General features: G+C 42.4%; 1 protein-coding gene across 1 annotated transcript in view; it reads right to left on the bottom strand.

Moving 5' to 3' along the window:
• Window positions 1-679: 679 nt before the first annotated feature.
• Window positions 680-18316, bottom strand: part of tshz3b (teashirt zinc finger homeobox 3b) — a 32567-nt gene continuing 14930 nt past the window's right edge. The window contains exon 3 of the mRNA XM_079455061.1: window positions 680-5606. Coding sequence (XP_079311187.1) covers window positions 2215-5606 — 3392 coding nt within the window. The 3' untranslated portion in view covers window positions 680-2214. The remainder of the gene's footprint in view (window positions 5607-18316) is intronic.

Genomic DNA, 18316 nt, shown 5'->3' with positions numbered 1-18316 from the left:
TATACATGCTTCTAGTTCCACTGATCTGTTCACAGAGGTTCCCTCGCTCTCGCTGTGAATCTACGCTTCTTACCCTCTCTCACACACATAAACATCTAGCATCCTGTTCAGTATGCCATTAAGATTTCTTTCTGAACACACACACACAGCTTTATACACAAACTACAACGTGGGTTTGTTGTCATCCTGGATAAGGCCCAAACAAATCTGTCCCTGCAAAATAGGAGCTAGTGCTAATTACAACAATGAAAATGGTGAAAAAGAGACAGTTAATGCCAGAGCAATTATCTGCTACATTCCATTGTAGAGAGCGAAAGGCACATCGCTCTTCAAGCTGCCTGATGGTTCCCTAGTTAAACCATATTAGGAGACGTTGCGAGTCGATGTGTCACCAAGCACGGAATTAGATGAGAGGAGTGATGGGATAGATCTTCACAAAATATAAAATATATAACGCCAATGAAGTCTGCGGCATCACAGGAAAACACTTCCTGTTTGAGAGACCAAGAACACACACAGTGTCATTCCTCTCAGTGTTGTGTGGAGTTAGGGTCAGACCACCTGACCACTCTCTTCACACTCTTGTGGTCTGCTATTTAACTGACAGCAGTTTGCTTTAATCCCTCATTTTATCCCCCGGCGCCCGACAGACTTGTGAGCCATGACACATCAAGTTATTGCAAAAAAACCCAAAACAATTTCAATTTAATGCTGCAGTAGAAAAAAGGTTATATGAAGTCATATAATGAGTGCTTCATTGTCAACAACAACAAAAAGGAAACACGGCACAGAATGCATAACAGTGCCTGTGCTGTTAACATGCCAATATTTTACACATAAGATTTCCATTCACTGGCAGCTGTCAGTTACTTCAGTAAATGAACTGCCAAAATGTAGCAGAACTATCAATTGGAGGTAAGGTAACCATGGTTACCTTTCATAGCCCCAAAAATGATGAAGCTGCAGTGTGGTTTTATGGAGGAATAATTAGACAGAACAACAAAATGTAAGTTACCAATCAAAAGGCATTCTACAATATGAAACAACAACCAAGAGTGTTTATAAATAAAAGGTTACATTGTAGATTTCCTCCTTACATTATAAAGTAGCATCTTTTTATACAACCATTTAAGTGAAATGATGGAACAAGTACTGTCTTGTACAAGAAGTTTAACCCTTTGAGCACGAGGTGGAAATAAAACTTTAGGGTGTTCTTTTCATGATTTTCCCTCTCGTTTTCATATCTTCTGATTAAATAACATATTTATAAAACTATTGTGCAAAACAATTTCATTAATGTCTTCATATATTGTGCACCAGTAGATAGTCATACTCATCTTAAATTAAAAAATATAAAATGATGCATAATTTAGACAGAAATTAGTTTATGTTTTTATGTACATATTTTTACACCGACCTGAATTCATAAAGGCCCTGATTTGAGCAAACTAAAAGACTGCTATTTTGAATTCACATATATTTCTGCACTGCAAGCTGTCCGTGTATATGGGGTGATCTGTTATGACAATGCAATTCTTTTAGAACTTGCCTGCTCAAATACATATGAACTTGGCAATTTCCAATCTCTAATTTCTCTCTTTTTATGTATTTTTTCCTTACTTTTCTGTAGGTGGTAAATATAGAATTATTTTGACGTACTCAGAGGGTTAAATTTTTATGCTGACACCAGCATACTTATGTCACATAAAAACAGAAAAAAATAAGAAAGAAGGAAAGAGAGATAAAGAAAAGCCCAGATTTAGTTATCAAATATTGAACTAAACCATTTCATTAAAGCATGCAGCTTACTGCATCTGAACGATGCCAAAAAAATCCAATTTACACAACTTTCAAATACTTACAACTTCATTTTAGGGATTTTTTTATTTACCTTCATATTTTACCAGTGACAAAAGCACCTCTTCACTCAACACTGCACAGTTAGAAAATTATCATTTGTTTTTCTCGGTTTTCCATTTTCAACTAAAAATGCAGAAAGTTAATGTCTCTAAGGTTGAATGAGTGTTCCCAGCAGGGAAACTCTAAATGATGTGCCAAAACTAAACAGTAGTTTTCTGGCATCTATGTGCAGTTAGTCCTTCGTTAGTTACTTGAAGTTCTTTGAATTCTTTTCTCCTTAAGAAATGTTAGTCAGGCTTGAAAAAAGGACAGAGATAGGGAGACGAGACACAGAGTTTTTCTCCTTGGCCATTGCTAAGGTTTCTCAAGTTCTGAAACATACATAAGATGGTCCTCAGGGGATTTGCCATGGGTCTTACTCAGATGGAGCTTGACAGCATGCTTGCTGGCAAAAGTCCGATTACACAGTTTACACTGATAAGAGGTGCCACTTGACTCCTCATCTGGGGAAGGGGATGGGGAGAGTGAGTGAGGGCTGGGGTTTGGGATTGAATGGGCCAAAGAATGCGCTTGGGATGAGAGCAGTTTCTCAGAGAAACCCTTGCTGTGACGTGAGATCTGGTTAACAAGCTGCTCTCCAGATAACTTAGCCAGGTCTCTGAGCCGGAAGCCCAGATGTGACTCGAGATGGCTGACGTAGGTAGAGGGCGAACGGATCTGAGATGCACAGTCACTGCAGAAGAAGACAGGGTGGCCAGAATCAAGATTTTTTAAAAACTTTGTGCCACCTGTCCGCCTCAGTTGGTATTTCACGTTGGCCAGCCAGTGGCTGATGGTGGTCATTGAAAGGCCAGTAAAGCGGGAAATATGCATGCGCTCCTGTGGACTGAGATCTGACATAATGTATTTGCCATCACCCGTTTGACGCAAACTGGAAGCAAACTGTGCTTGCAGGATGAGTAGATGCTGAGGGTTCCAGTTGGATTGCCGGCCCTTTCGTTTCTGAGCAGGAGAAATCTCCTCAAATTCCTCAGTTGTCGACCCGTCTATATCCGAACGCTCTGACAGACTTGTCGGCGTGGAGGACTTGGATGTGTGGCTTTCTGTGAGGTTACGTAGCATATCAGAGATGTCAGACAGGGCATTCTCACGCAGAGGTGAGTTGGACATGAAGGAAGCCACAGCAGAAGAGGTTTTGGCCATGGTGATGGTTGATGCAGGTGAAATTGAGGTGGGAGTAGAGGTGGAGGAGGACAGGGCAGCAGATCCCAGGGAGGTGCTCTTTTCATTCTTGCCTTTGGTCAGATCAATAGGCTGGTCATTGTTGATGTGGTAGAAGTAACGATCCAAGTGCTCATTTGTTTTTTTGGTGTGAGAAGGAGTGGAAGCAGCTACTGCTGCCTTCTCTGCCAAGCTGTTGCTCATTTTGAAGAGCATGCTCATGGGGTCAAGGGATGGCAGGGCAGGTTTGGCTGCTTTGCCAAGGTGAACATTCATGACAGACTGAAGCGCACTTAAAGGGTTAACAAATGGCTGCTCAGGAGGGTGATCTGTTATAATAGCAGTGCTGCTGCATAAGGTAGAAACAGGAGTTTTGATAGCGTGGTCGGTGCCATTTTCCACAGACTCTTTAGTTAGAGCTTCACCATTCGAGTCTTTATGGGTGTTTCCCCCACCATTGGTCTCAGGAGTTTTGGCCCCTCTCCTTTCTTTAGGGGACTCCCCTCTGGCAGATTCCCCTGCATCGCTACTGCAAGGAGAGGGTGTGGTCCGTCTAAGAGGGGAAGACCTAGTTCCAGGATCTCTCATCTTTTCCTCTACTTTGGCCACTTTTTCTGTCACTTTTTTGACAAGCTCTTCCATGGCATGAAAGTTGTTTTTGGGCAAAGGGGACGTTTGGCAACTAGGCGGAGAGATCAGCGGTTGGTTTTTGGTAGGAGATAGGATCTCTTCTCCAGAAAACATATATTTCAGAGGTGAACTTTTCCCAGAGTTACGAAGAGAAAGTTTCATGATGTTTGGAAGCTGGTAGGCAGCGTGAATACTGGGGTAGCCACCCCAGCTGGGTGTGCCATTCTGTGCTTTGTTGATGGCAGATGTTACTGTATTCTCAAGAGACTTCAAAATGTCAAACCCCCCTTTGGGACTTTCTTCAAGATCTTCCTCTGTCAAGTACGGATATTTGGATGAAACTTCAAACTTCTCTTCACTTTCACTTTCTGTTGATTTCTTGTCTTTACAATTGGTTGACTCCTTGGTACATTCAACTTCCTTCTCCTCCTTTTTTATCTCCATGGGCGTGATTGCAGGGGAAATACTAGCAGGAGGAGGTGGGGAGAATGCCGTGGCAGCCAGTGGTACAGACTGTACTTTCTCATCATTGGCAGACATGGTGATTAGAGCTGTTGCGGACATAGATTCCATTATAGGTTTGCCTTTCTTGATCGCGGAGTTAGTGACCTTGATGAAGTGTCCTGTGACCATCATATGAGCTGTAAGCTCCTGCAGTGTGTCGTGCGAGCTTCCACACTCCATACACTTCAGTATTTGGGATTTCCGTGATTCAAATTGCCACGCGTAGCTAGCACCGTTCTGGTGTCCATACCGATTGTTGGGTGTGATGTAGGGATTGGGGGTCTTCGCCAGGAGGTCATTGGCGTCAGATAAAGAGGGCTTGGGTGTACCACCATTGGAGTCTGGTGAGCTGGGGAGTTCTAGCTCAATAGGGGCTCTTTTACGAGCTGATGATATAATCTTGGCTGCCACAGGTGTAACAGGTTCCTTAAGAGGCACTTTCTGGTAGTGTTTCGTCTTGATCATGTGAACACTAAGGTCCTGCAGCGACTCAAAGGAATGGCCACAGTACATGCACTTAAGAACTTTCTGTGCATCCTCTTTCCCCTCCATCTCCAATAGGGAACGTTTGCGGGGCTTTGACCAGCGCCTTGTACCTTCACTGTCTTTCTCATGGTTGTCATCTCTGTAGTGGCCCATCTCGTTCATGTGTACAGTAAGTTCAACAAGAGTGTCATAAGCAGCACTGCAGTCCTTGCAACGAAACTTGCTTGCCCCAGTGAAGATGGAGCCGTAGAGTTTGGTGCTCTGTCGGTAAAGCTGCACAGTACTGAAGAGGTTTGGCTCGGATGCTGGATGCAGCAGTCTGCTCTGGTTCTGTGAAGCATTCTGCAAGGTCTTAGCCACAGCTGTCTGGTGCCAGTCGTAACCACCACTACCACAGCTACTGCTGCTGCTACTACTGCTGCTGCTACTACTGTGACTACGTGGGGGCTTTTCAGCTGGCTGCTGGGGGGCATTCAAGTTCAGCGATGACCAATAGGAGTTGGTCAGGAAGCTTGTGTAGATAGCTTTCATCTGCTCTAGGCTGTCGGGGCCTAATGGTGCAATCTCCTCACCGCTTGGCGTGGTTGTTGTTGTCATCATCATCGATGAAGTTGAGGAAAGTGAAGTGAGAGGCTCCTTGGCTGAGATGTCCTCTTCATTCTTTACAGAGGCAGTCTCGAAGTCTGACATGCGGTCACTGGACTCACTCAGGTGCGACTCACTGTCCATTTCATGGCTGGAGAAATCAGCAGGTGGAGAGTCGTGGAAGCCAGGCCTGTCTTTAAGGAGTAAGTCCTTGTCCTGGCACACATACTTCATGGCAGGTTCCTCCTCCACAGCTGAATCCTCACCCTCGACATCCTCATCTAGTAAGGCAGCCTCCTTCAGCTCATCTGGCACATATGCTGCAGGTAAAAAAAGAGAAGAGAAAGACATGTTATCATAGTGTCCAATTATGAAGATTTGACACATTGCATTCCCACAATGCCTTGCATAGTGGATAGACAGCTGATAGAAATGTCAGGCATCAGTGTTTTCCTCCAGCACTGACAAACAAAACAATCAGTCAGACGTTTTTTTTCCATATCATAAACTGCTGCAGTAATTCCTTCTCGACTTTGCTATTGCATTACATTACCACATGGAATTAAGTTATATTCCTCCCTTTCTTTGTTCTGAAAAGACAGAATGGTGGGGAGGGAGGTAAAGAACAGAAAAAATGATTCTTCAAACCGAAGTTGCCACCTTATTCTTCTCAAGGGGCAACAGCTTGAAATTAAAACTAAATTTGAAATTAATGAAGCACATTCTGGAGGTGGCAATAATAAAGTTATTATTTACAGTTTAGCCTGGAGAATGCTGCTGCTTACGAAAAGAAATGGTCATGTTATACACAAAGCAGCATGATGAAATAAGAAACAAATGTATTCTTTAAAAGTTGTTCTACAGGATGAAAACAGAACAAGGGAGTGAGAGTGTGTGTGAGAGAGCAATGTAATACACTGAAATAATTCCATGCATTCCTAACTGCATTTGTTAATCTCTCTTTTGACCAGGTATGTAAACATCAGAGAGGGAAGACACTCTATTGGACACACTGGTTTTCTCCGAACACATTCTATCATGTCTAAATACCCCAGACGTCAAACTTATCAAACAACTTAAACACACAGCGTGTAGAATTTATTCTAAATTATTTCTAGTAATTATTTCTATTTCTAAAGAATCAACTACTGAAATAATGTTATTAATATTAGCCCCAAAACGTGGACGCTTAACAGAAACTGAAATAATAAAAGTAAATAAAACACAACGCAATAAACTTTCAAGATCCCTAACCCTCAACCCCTTTATTTTTGCTTCCAAGCTTAACTAATTTAGTTGTTGATATACATACCTTTACATGTGCAGCATCATTTTAAATTAATTTCATATTAAATAATCATAATTACTATTATTATTATACTAAAAAGGAAACATAATAGTAACTGTAAATAAGCCGTAGCCATTTCATATTCTGACATACTGAAATACAAAAACGTAATTAAGAAATTGCATAAGTCTTCGAACAAAGGCCATTCAATATGTGACAGTAAAAATTTTTACAGCATTATTATTAGGATCCATCTTCTTACACACATCACAGCCAGTCTGTGAAATCGAGTCGCCCCCTACACAAATCACAACCAACTGCGATCGTGCAGCACACACAAACTCACATGCACACTCTCACACACAGCCATCTGTTCTGAATCAGCCAAAACGACAGCTGTTTAAGAGAACAATGCCTTCGTTCAGGAAGCAGGAGAAGCCGAGCTTTACATCAAGGCCAAATAGCAATGTAAAAACCCTGTTCCTTCAAATAAATACATAGCCTGACTTTAAATCTCCTCACAGTCATTACAACAACACACACACACACGCAAAAAAGGTGGTAGTTATACCATGAGATTTTTACCTCCCAGTAAAAGCACTACATGAAAAAAAATGTTAGATCAACCTTGAACATAATTACACAAAATGATTAGGTGGTGATTAAAGTAAAAAGGAGGATAGCTGTGCTGTTGGGGGAAACAGTTAAATTGTGAGAGAGAAAGAGAGCGCGAGAGAGTGAAATAGAGAGAGAGTGAACATTTTGCTCATCACTTCAGACTCATCTCACTGTAACCTTGACCTGAACTTCACTGTATATAGGGCACAAAGTATCGCGGTTGTGTAGGAATTCGCCCAACAGCAAATCCGAGGGAGACGTGTGTGCATGTCTCTGTACGTGTATTTGTTTTGCTCGAAATTCATTTTCAGTCACCGAACACAGAATTAGCCCTGCTTGACAACACAACAATCAACAGTAACCCCCCAGCCTCAGGTAACCTGATAGATGTGCTGAAAGATGAGAAGAAAGCAAAGGCAGGATCTAATGAGAGAAACCGACTATCTGCAACACACACACACACAGTCAGTGCATGTCCTGGCTGTGATCCAGGTTCCCAAGCCCCCTGTGTACTCTGTCTGTGTGATCTGGCTGGGAACAATATTGAGATTTCATCCCTGGACCTTCTGAATCCAGTGCTCTTGTCCAGGCTTACCCACACCACACAGGTGCTGTTTTAATTAGAAAACAGGATGCTCGGATCCAACTGTGGTGGGGTGGGGGTAAAATGAGAATGACCTCCCAATGATTTGGCATTAGACTGGAAGAAAAGCTTGATCTAATTTACACTCGGATGTCCAGGGAGACGACCAGCAGAGAATGCTGTTATCTAAGGCATTGGAGAGCGTAACCTTGCAAACTTCAAGGGCCGCTTGGGTCTGTGCTATTAGAACACATACAGTTTTCAAAATGATCAGAGAGTGAAAACCTTAATACATATCAAAGTGATCAAACTAATCCTTCAGTGCTTTCATTAAAATAAGACTGAATAAACCGTGCTATGCAAATATGCCTCTTTTTTTATAAAAGCTTAAACGATTTAAGGAAGCATGCTGTAAGTTACAAATGTATGCCGGGGCCCCGTTGCAAGCAACCCCTTAGGGTGAGAAAACCCTTCGTAACAATACTGTTACAAAAGAATAAAGGATTTTCTTGCAACCGGTGCCTTATTTTTAGGATTTGATGGAGTTCAGCGGCCAATGCTGGTATTAATATCTATGTACTGCTAGTATAATTCAATTTAATGAAACTATTTCATTTCACAATTTTAACAAGTCATGAGACTTGTTTTTTACAAAACTTAAACGTTTAATACCAAAGCTGCACATGCACTGACAAAGAAAGTGGGCACAGTTGACGGTCTGTATTGTTAGATAAACTTCAACTCAAGCATTTATATGTTAAAAAAAGAATACCCTCTGAGCCTTCGGTTATCGTATCTTTTTACCTCTCTTCCTATACATGAATAGAACTATTACGTGCGAACCAAGCAGACACGGCTCGGCTGCTGGCGCTGGGTCTTGTTTGCAATCAGCCTCACTTATACAGACAGCAGTGGAGTCGGCAGCCCAGTCCAATACTTCTGGGTGTGTGGATGGGCTGGAGAGAGTGAAAGAGTGAGTAGTTGGTAATTAAAGCTGCTATATATAGCCCCTAAAGCCCACATTTATAATGGGAGGTATCTCTCTCTAATATGCCACTATCTGCAATGTGATATCATTAGGAGGAAAATGGTTTGTAGCCTTAAGCAGACAGGCTGTCTGTGTGCGAATATGAGATAGCACCAATCCACTTCTCTTCTCCCCTTTCTCTCCTCCTCCACCCTCGCTCCTTTCCTCACCTCCCCTCCATCTCTCCTCGGCTATCATGACCCGCGTTAATGAAGTTAATTGAATCTGGGATCAATAATGCTTAATTATTGCAATTTGACATGCACAGACAAATCGGTGGGGAGGCCGGACGCGTACGTACACAAGCATGCGTTAGAGGAGATGTGTGTGTGTCCTGCGCAGGGGTGGGCGAGAGGGCACGAATGGACATAGGAGGCAGAGAGAGAAGGATGGTCGGAGCAGACAGGCATGCCATCGATTCCAGAGAGACGCCCCATCGACCAGGACCACTGACTGATGGAGGGCCTGCTCCAAGGCTATAGCCGGGAAAAAAGAGAGCTAACTACGACCACTCTAGCCAGCTTGCCCTGCCCACAAACATCACATTGAGATGGATGGACAGAGTAGTGTAACAGTGAGAGAGAAACGAGAAGCTTCTACCTATGGATTCATTGCTGTTCTGTTTATTGAAAGCTCGGCTACTCAGTAATAGTTACCATGGCTATAAAGGTTTCATTTCCCTGCATTGTCCCGGAAACCAGAGGAAAATCTCGTATTTTTATTTATGATGACATTAAAAGAATATTAACGGGTTTTTTTTACATCTTACAGTCTACGGACAGCTGTGACTTCCAAAACAATGTTGATCGTTGCATATTTGAAACATTTATTTGGGATGCTGCACACATGCCTGCCAGGCTACCGTTGCGAGTATATTACTGTAAACGCATTTACCGTTCGTGTTTACAAGCTAAGAGACGAGTCAAATTATTGTCTGTCACAGATGCTGTACGTAGACATTAAATTGAAAACTACCCAAAATATTCCTTTAGGATAGAAGCAATAAAACAAATCCGCTAAAAATAGCATGTTTTGCTACAATACTGAATGAAAATGAGAGATGGTGGAAGAGAGAGTGAGAGAATGAGCTGGTGTGGATTAAAGAGAAAAGAAACAGGGCTGGAGGTGCCTCGGCGCTGGCAGAACTGAGCGAGAGAGCTGGTAAACACAGACGCTAGCACGGCTAATCGCCCGCTCACGCCACTCAGCGGGAGAGCCCCTGACAGTGTGTGTATGTTTACACACCCCCGTTCTCCCCCCTCGCATGTGCACGGCAACCGGTAACCACGCTCGAGAACAGAGCTTCCCCCCGCTGCCATAGCACCTCCACTGGAGTTAACACTCCTACACGCCATCAAGATTCGACAGGCTCGTACACACACATGAGCGCTCAGTCATACAAATGATCCTGTGTGCAACACAATAACGTACAAACAAAAAGTTGATTTATATTCAACAACAGGCTCGGTGCTGATGCAGGCATTTAGAAACCCCTTGCTAAAGAAAACGCAGAGGAGACGATAACCTGCGAGAGCCCTTAAGCGAACACAGTGATCACTGATTGTTTAAATAACTGCTGAACTGAATTATCGTTTGATCATCGACTTCAATTATGTAGCTCTCAGATGCTGACCGAAAAGCCGCTCTGTTGACAAAATCGTTTTGGAGCCACGTCCCCCGGAGATACCTTATAAAAACCTTAGATGTGCTTTTTGGATCTATTCCTTCAGATAGTTGAACTGTGAGGTTAAAACAGCACAACACGAACATTCTCGTCAGTAAAAACACGCCCCACCTCTTCCAAAACGCTATCAGTCACTAATGAACATCAATGTCTGCCCAGAACGTCCCCTAATGTTCTTCAGAAGATTTCAACAAAGACCCTATCACCTGTCCATCTGGCTGTTTGTCCTCTACAAACGTCCAAAAGACAAATAATCTGTGTCAGTAGGTCGCCACTCTGACAAATCTGATAAATATAGATACACACCAAGAACATAACTTCGTGCAGACATTGAGACAAACCAACCTTACAGCCAGTCATCACGCTGGCGAATAACAAGTCTTCTTTATTCAATTTCAAAAACAATCATCAATCCTGTCAAAGAAGAAAAAACATTTCCTGTTTTCAATATGGTGAAAAATCACCATTTGATTTCAGTAATTTCGTGTTTATCACAATCTCCAGCGACAAAATCAGATGAAAAGCTTACTATTGAAAAAATGCCTCAATGTTCTCAAACCAAGCATTATACATTCCTTTTCAACAACTCATAAAGCTTAAAGGGACAGTTTGCAAAATATCATTTACTCGCTCCGAGTAGTCAAAGTGCTTCCATACATTCTTAAAAAGATCTTCTTTTATGTTAAACAGAACAAAGACATTTATGAAGCATTATTTCCTTCTATGGTAGTCTAGTCAATGGTGCCAAGATCTGTTTGGCTACAAGCTTTCCTCCAAATATCTACAAGAAATATATACAGATTTGCAACAACTTGAGGTTAGGTAAAAAATTATTTACATTTTTGGGTGAACCGTTTCTTTAAGCATGTTATGTCAACATGCAACTAAAGTTCTCGGTCTGTATTTTAGACAATCACAGCGAAACCCAAGCAAAGGACAAATGCAAAGTGAACATTGTAAAGGAAAGCTGTGTCTGCTGCAGGTGTTCCGGTATGTAAGAGACACCGAATGAACTCCACCTGTGCAGAGTAGATCAAATCTATGAGAGAGGAGTGGATGTGTGTGCCTACAATTTTACTTGAACAAATAATCATGTGTTTGAGATGTTTACATATATTTACATTTATGAATGACTATATTTTGGTCAAAACAAATATTGATATTTTATAAATATTTTACTATTTCAATTTAGCTGAAAAGCCTGCATGGTACCAGATGGTTTCCAATTATGACAACTTGAATTAAAACTAATTCAAAAGAGTTTGTTAACGATCACACTGGCTCTGTTGTCTCAAACGGTCCTCGAACCGACATGACAATAATAAAACAGAGAAACGATGATCTCCACCGAACGATCCACCCGCCTGCCTTTGTTATTCAGACGCCCTGCACTTGGAGAAGTCACATTCCTAAAGCACAGGGCAACCAGAGGTCAGACACACACACTCATACAAACACAGGGAACTCCCAAGAGGCCAAAAGAGAGGCAGAGGGAGGGGTGATGATCTTTGAATGAGTATACATGTGTATCTTACTCAGACAGCCCCCTCTGAATCTCTGTTTTCCTCTGCGAGTTGCAGTTCCTCTTCTACTTTCAGTAATACCTCCCATAGCACATCTCTTCCTCCTCCTCTGTCCCACTCAGAATCACAGGAGTGTGTCAGTCTCCCATTAGAGAGGGTTGCTGGGTAATGGGAGAGAACAGATCTGCCTTGCTGTGATCCCCAGGGCCTCGCTAGGCTCGGCTACCACACACACGCAAAACACATATTAGCAGCACAATATAAACACGCTTGTGTGTAGGCACAAAGAAACATCAGATGACGTAAATATGACAAAGCAGTCTGACGCGAACAAACGAGAAAGCAAATATACAAGATCTCTGATTTAAAGCGACAAAAGTCACTCCGTCTCATACGCGAGCCCTGAACTTGGCAGATGCGTTAGGCAGCGAAATAATAGGCATTTTCCAGCCCATAATGCAGAGTGTTAGCCGGTGGCAGTCCACTGATTTAGGTACCGCGTTCAGACGTCAATCTAAAGGCCTTGAAATAGGGATAGAGAGGGAGTGGAGGGGGTTAGACACAGAGAGAGTGGAACTGGAAAGCAAAAATGCGAGGGAGATAGAGAGAAAGAGATGCTCCTAATGGGAGACATGTAGTCATCTAGTCGTTGGCTCTCTCCATTCAGCGTGTCACTGGGTATCCATTACCTGCCACTCTCCTCTGATCTCTTTGGACAGCTCTGATCAAAAGATGTCATTTGACCTACTCGCCCGCTCGTGCCGGCCCGCCAGGGTATGTGGCCCGTGAGTGCTGGGCGAGGAGGGGGGCTGCCTCGCCCGTAAATAAAACGACATCATTGCTTCAGCGTCCCGTCATGTTCTCTGGCCGATTATGATAATAGTGGATCTGTCAGCACGTAAACGGACAGGGCAGCCGCGGCACTAATACGCAGGATATAGCCTCTCTGCCTCTGCCTCCTCCGCGCCTGTTCTTCTCTTTATTGGGTCGGCTTTTCCCACTCTCTCTCCTTCTCCTCTCATTGGATGGCACCTGAGAAGCAAGCCCTGCTTGTTGAGGATGTCAGGGTTAATCTGTTAGCATCGAGCCAGGCCGCCAAGGCAAACAGAAAGAGATTTGCCTTATTCTGATTTGGAAGCAGACAGGGCAGAGGGTGTAGATGAGCTGGGAGGGGACTGATTGTCTATAATATTGCTCGCGCTGCGTTTGAGAGGTCTGCAGTCGAGCTGCGGGGCAGACGTGAAAACAGACACATAATCTAAACAAAACCAGACGCAGAAACAACACGCGGGCACGTGGACAGATAGAAAATAAAGATGCGGCGCCACACGAGACATGCACGGTGAGCTGCTTGGTTTCGGCAGAGGCGAAGCGGTAAAAGCTGGGTAATGTGCAGTGTTTTAAAAGGGAGAAAAACGGCACACAATAAAGCGAGAAAACAACACTGCTTGGAGGCAATTTCGACTGCAAAACACAAACCATTAAGTTTGTGCATTATCTTTTAATTTAATCTGGAATGATTTATAATCCATCACGCAAGGCTTCAACCATATCCAATTATTCTCTGTGCCTTGATTGACAACAAAGGTGATTTATTAAGCTAATAAAAAGTGATGTGCACCCAACCCCACCCCACTCCCCCCACACTGCCCCCTCCCAGCCGCTTTTAAAACAACCAGTTTAAAGAGAGACACTGTTTACAGCGTTCACCGTCGCCCTTGGCCACAGGGCTGGGGTCAGGTTTGTTATTTAAAATGGATAATATCGGAAGGTTATGAAACAGATCTAACATCAGTATAGCAATAACCAAGCAGACTCCTTCAACTGAAATGCACAATTTTTCCAATGTCCGGATGCAAATGTACAGAAGAGGAAAAGAACAGAAGCCTAATCCTTGTGACGCTAAAATACTATTTATTTACACCAAGAAATTAATACGAGATGCTTTTACAGTTACATCACCAGCGAAAGAGAGAGACGATGAAAAACAGAAGAGGAGATGTTCTCTAGGTCTTGGCAGGGAAAAACAACATTATGTCTTTGATTTGCTCATTCTGACTGTGTTTGTCATCTTGTTGCAGCTGCTATGGGCTAATACTGCGCCCAATCTGTGGATATTAATGAAAAGCAGGGAGCAGAAATGTTGCATATCAACGGGCTGCTTTTCGTTGGGACGCATCTAAATAATGTTAAATTGTTTACTGTGCCAACAACAGAGCTTGGAACCCTGTGAGTCAAAAGTGCCTTCTGCCAATTTTATACATCCCCACAAGTTCTGAGGCCAGTTTACATATCCACAGCTGTGGACAGCAAGATGCGACGTTTCACCTCTTTATACTGAAAATAAAAAAATGTGGTTTGAGGCTATAAAATTGTGTGTCTGCGTGTGTGCGCAAATGATTTCGACCGTACAGTATATGGTCACGTGAACTGTCGATTGCACATGTGTGTGTGTGTGCACATGTGTTCTGAATGGCTCATAAACCACAGGAGGACACATTAATGTCCACAATGTTCAGCCTGCCCTGGTAAACACACAACCCCCTCAACTAATGATGCAATAAGAAAACAAGCCATCACAGCCCCTCCACAGAGAGAAAGAGAGAGAGAAAGAGACACACACACCCTAACACACCCACTGCAGCTGAAAACTGATTTAAGATCCTAATATCACATATTTAATAAGGGTGGGGCAATACGTTGGTGGTCTGTTAAACATTTATTTACGTTTTTCTCCCACAAAATTCCCAGAAGATTGAGAACATGGCCAGAGGAAAACACCAGAAAGTACCGAGTAACAAAGAGAAAGATTGAGAAAGCAGTAACCAAAAAATTTGCTTAACGGCTAATTTTCCTCTGTGTTTGTGTGAAACCGAAGCCTGAAACCTTATTTTATTCTTTCCTGGCTTCCTTTTTGTCCAGATAAGCAGACATGGCTCTGGCAGTACATTCTCTCAGCTCATAAAACCAGGCCCAGGGCAGAGGACCCTGTTCTCTCTCTTTACAGGCTTCCACTGTTAACAAGGGAACAGCTCCCCTTACAGCTGTCCCGGCACTGCCCAGGACCTTTGCTTTGAGACGCTTAAAGATGTCGGCCAGCTACGGCAGGTCACCGTGATGCTATGAAGCCATTATTTCTCCATCTTTATCTTCTGCCCTTTTCTCCCGCTCTCTTTGTGTCAATTCTTTATATGTACAGCAGGAGAGAAAAATCCATACAATGCACATATAGAAGAAATGTGCATCCCTCCAGGGCGGAGGGAAAATGGCACTTGTGTGCTACGTGCTGAAATGAAACACAATAGGATGTAAACAGGATGTGCAATTAAGACACCACCAATCCAGACGGTATGCTGTATGACACGACACACAAACCTATACAGAAATACAGAAAATCTGAATACATTGACTGGTTGGTGATATCTAAATGATCTAACAGTTTAAAAGGATGAAGAATCTGTATGTTGCATTGAATGTTTTTTTTTTAAAGAATAAAGCCACTGCGCAAATACTGCCTTTAAATAAGTTGCAATAATTGTGACAATTCTCTCTAAATGAACAATGATAAAAATGACTGCATTGATGTATTCAATTCTTGATATGTTCATTGCATAACAATATCATAAAAATGTAAATTACTAGTGTCTAAAACTGAAAAACTCTCAGGAATTTAGGGTTTTTATTTAAGTGCTGCATATCAATCGGCGTCGCATTGCACCCTGCATTTTTTCCCCATAATTTGATATCTCAAAACCTGAGCTCTTATTTAGAATAAAACTGTGATTATTCTGTTTGTCTTTCTATGATTTATTGCATGACTGAAATTAAAATGCAACCCTAGATCTTTTAAAATGGCATTCGCTCTAAAAGGGCATTCGTTTACTTTGATATTGCATTACAGACAAGTTATTCCTAAAATCACAGTGAATGATGGATAGCTAGTGCTCCTTTACCATCAACACCTCTTATAGAAGGCTGCGCTTTGATTGGTCGAGCCGCAGGGCCCTCTTCCCCCTCCGTCTTGAGTCCTGGGGGCCGCAGGGCCACTGATCTGGGCTGGGAACTGATAGAGTATCCATTTCAAAGGCCAAGTCTGTTCCACGGCTCCAAGAAAGGGGGTATGAAATATAGCAGGAAGAGGGACGCCACATTTAATTATCTCATTATCACACAATGGCAAATGAACACAAATGCAGCAGACTAAAGAGAGTGATCTCAGAAACTTTGAGCATTTACACAGGCCCTCTGTGTGTGTGTGTTTGAGAAAGCATGTCAAAGTACTAACGGCTCATATTTAGATGTTTAGATGTACAAGCTCTTTTAAACTGCCTTTTAAACAAACACACACACACACACACCCTCAGGGCTTATGCTCGAGAAGATCATTAACCTCTCCGTACCCAATTAAAGTGAGAGTTTGTGCGTGCGTGTGTGTGTGTGTGTGTGCAAGAGTAAATGTTTGCCTCCATTTGTGTGCGTGAAATATTGCATCTTTTCCTCTGAGTGTTCTTGATGGGAATGTTTTGAAAATGAATCACACAGTGGATGAAATGTGCACAAACACATGCACAAAGGCTAATCAGTGTGTCTGCTGTAAGCGCAGTAAGGATGAGGAAGAGTTACCACCTAGCATTGTGTTTGCAGGATGGAACTCCACAGGGGAGCACAGCGAACTACGCCACGGCCATGAACCTCACCATACTACCACAATACAATCAATACCACACACATATTGCGCACACAAGACACGGCTGCAAACTAAAACCAAGGTTCCTGTAATAACCTACAGCGGAGACATGGCTGCATAGTATGAATGGCTACAAAGAACTACGCTGTCAACTCAACCATACAAAAATAAGACGTTCTGTGAATATGAGTCTACATGAGCCTTGAAGAGAACACGTAGGTGATGATGGTCGACTTTTGCACAAAACAATTTATTAACCCATTCAAAGCACAGCTGCTATAGCGATCTACCACAAGCATCACAAGTATTTTTAAACACAGCCTGTACTATTCAAACTACTTCTATTCTGTTTCATTGCTTTACAATGGTTTTTGAACATAAGAATGCATATTATAAAATATTATAAAACACATCCTATGGTATAAATGGGGCTTTCTTAAGATTGTTACTTGTAAAGTTGTTCAGGCAATGCACCCACTAGATGATGGTCAAAAACACGTGAGTTTTGAGGAAAAAAACGCCAGAACCGAGATTCCTCAGTTCATTTGAATTCATTTTACTTTTATCTCTCTACAATTAATGTGACGGCAAATAGAAGATAGGAAATAATTGAGAAATGGTGAGGATTTCATAAGCCAGACATGATCTTGGGTTGCACACTATAAATGTGCCCCAACCACTAGACCAAAGGTTTGACATAGTTTATTTTATAAAAAAAATTGCCATAATGATCTAAATCAAAAAGACAAAACAGATTGTTATGATCAAACTTTAAAAATACGTCACCACCCTTCACTCCAGTAAAAAGAAAACCTGCGAGACAAATACAGCATAAATACTCCCGTATTCCTGAACAAATCTTTGTTTGAGTGTGTATGCAGCAGGAGAGATGAAAAAATACTCTAAAGTTTGCCAATTTTTGCTTGATACCATCTTCTCCCCAGTCTCGTGTTTTTTCCCGCCACCACTTCTACACACTCTCCCTTCTTGCAGCACCTCCAAACAATAAATAAAGCATGTTTGTGTGTGTGAGAGAGAGAGTGTGTGTGTGTGTGTGTGTGTGAGAGAGTGTGTGTGTGTGTGTGCACAAGCCCTGTTGATAATCCTCCAGAGCTGAAGCTTATCTGCATTGTAGAGAGGTGCGAGGCAGACAGTCCCTATCGCAGGTATTAATGTAGCGCAGTTCCCTGTGTCACGATGGAGAGATAAGCAAACACACTGCCACAGCAGTCCCTTACACTTCTAACACACACACACAAAACAGAGAAATAACAGATTGTTTTGCCCCTCAGTCTTCAATGAAAAGGGAAACTAAAAGAAGTAGTGAAAAATTGTGTCCTCTCTTGGCTGGAGCTGAGCTTGTATACAGCAAAACAGAATTAGTAATAACAGCACATACAGAAGAAATGATTACGAAATCATTTTGTCAGGAGGAAAGCAGTGTTTACGTGTTAAGATGGTGAAGGATTGGTTTGTGATGGCTGCTGGGATTGTGTATGGACACACAAAGACAGCTGCAGAGTCCTGACCTAACCGCTATACTCATGTCCAGCACGAGTGTAATTCAATTACTTGAATGCTTACCCACATATGTGTGTATGTAACACGTTACGGTGAATG

This window comes from Barbatula barbatula (genome assembly GCF_947034865.1).
Source record: "Barbatula barbatula genome assembly, chromosome: 1".
NCBI classification, from domain to species: Eukaryota; Metazoa; Chordata; class Actinopteri; order Cypriniformes; family Nemacheilidae; genus Barbatula; species Barbatula barbatula.
This window is presented reverse-complemented; position numbering and strand designations above follow the sequence as displayed.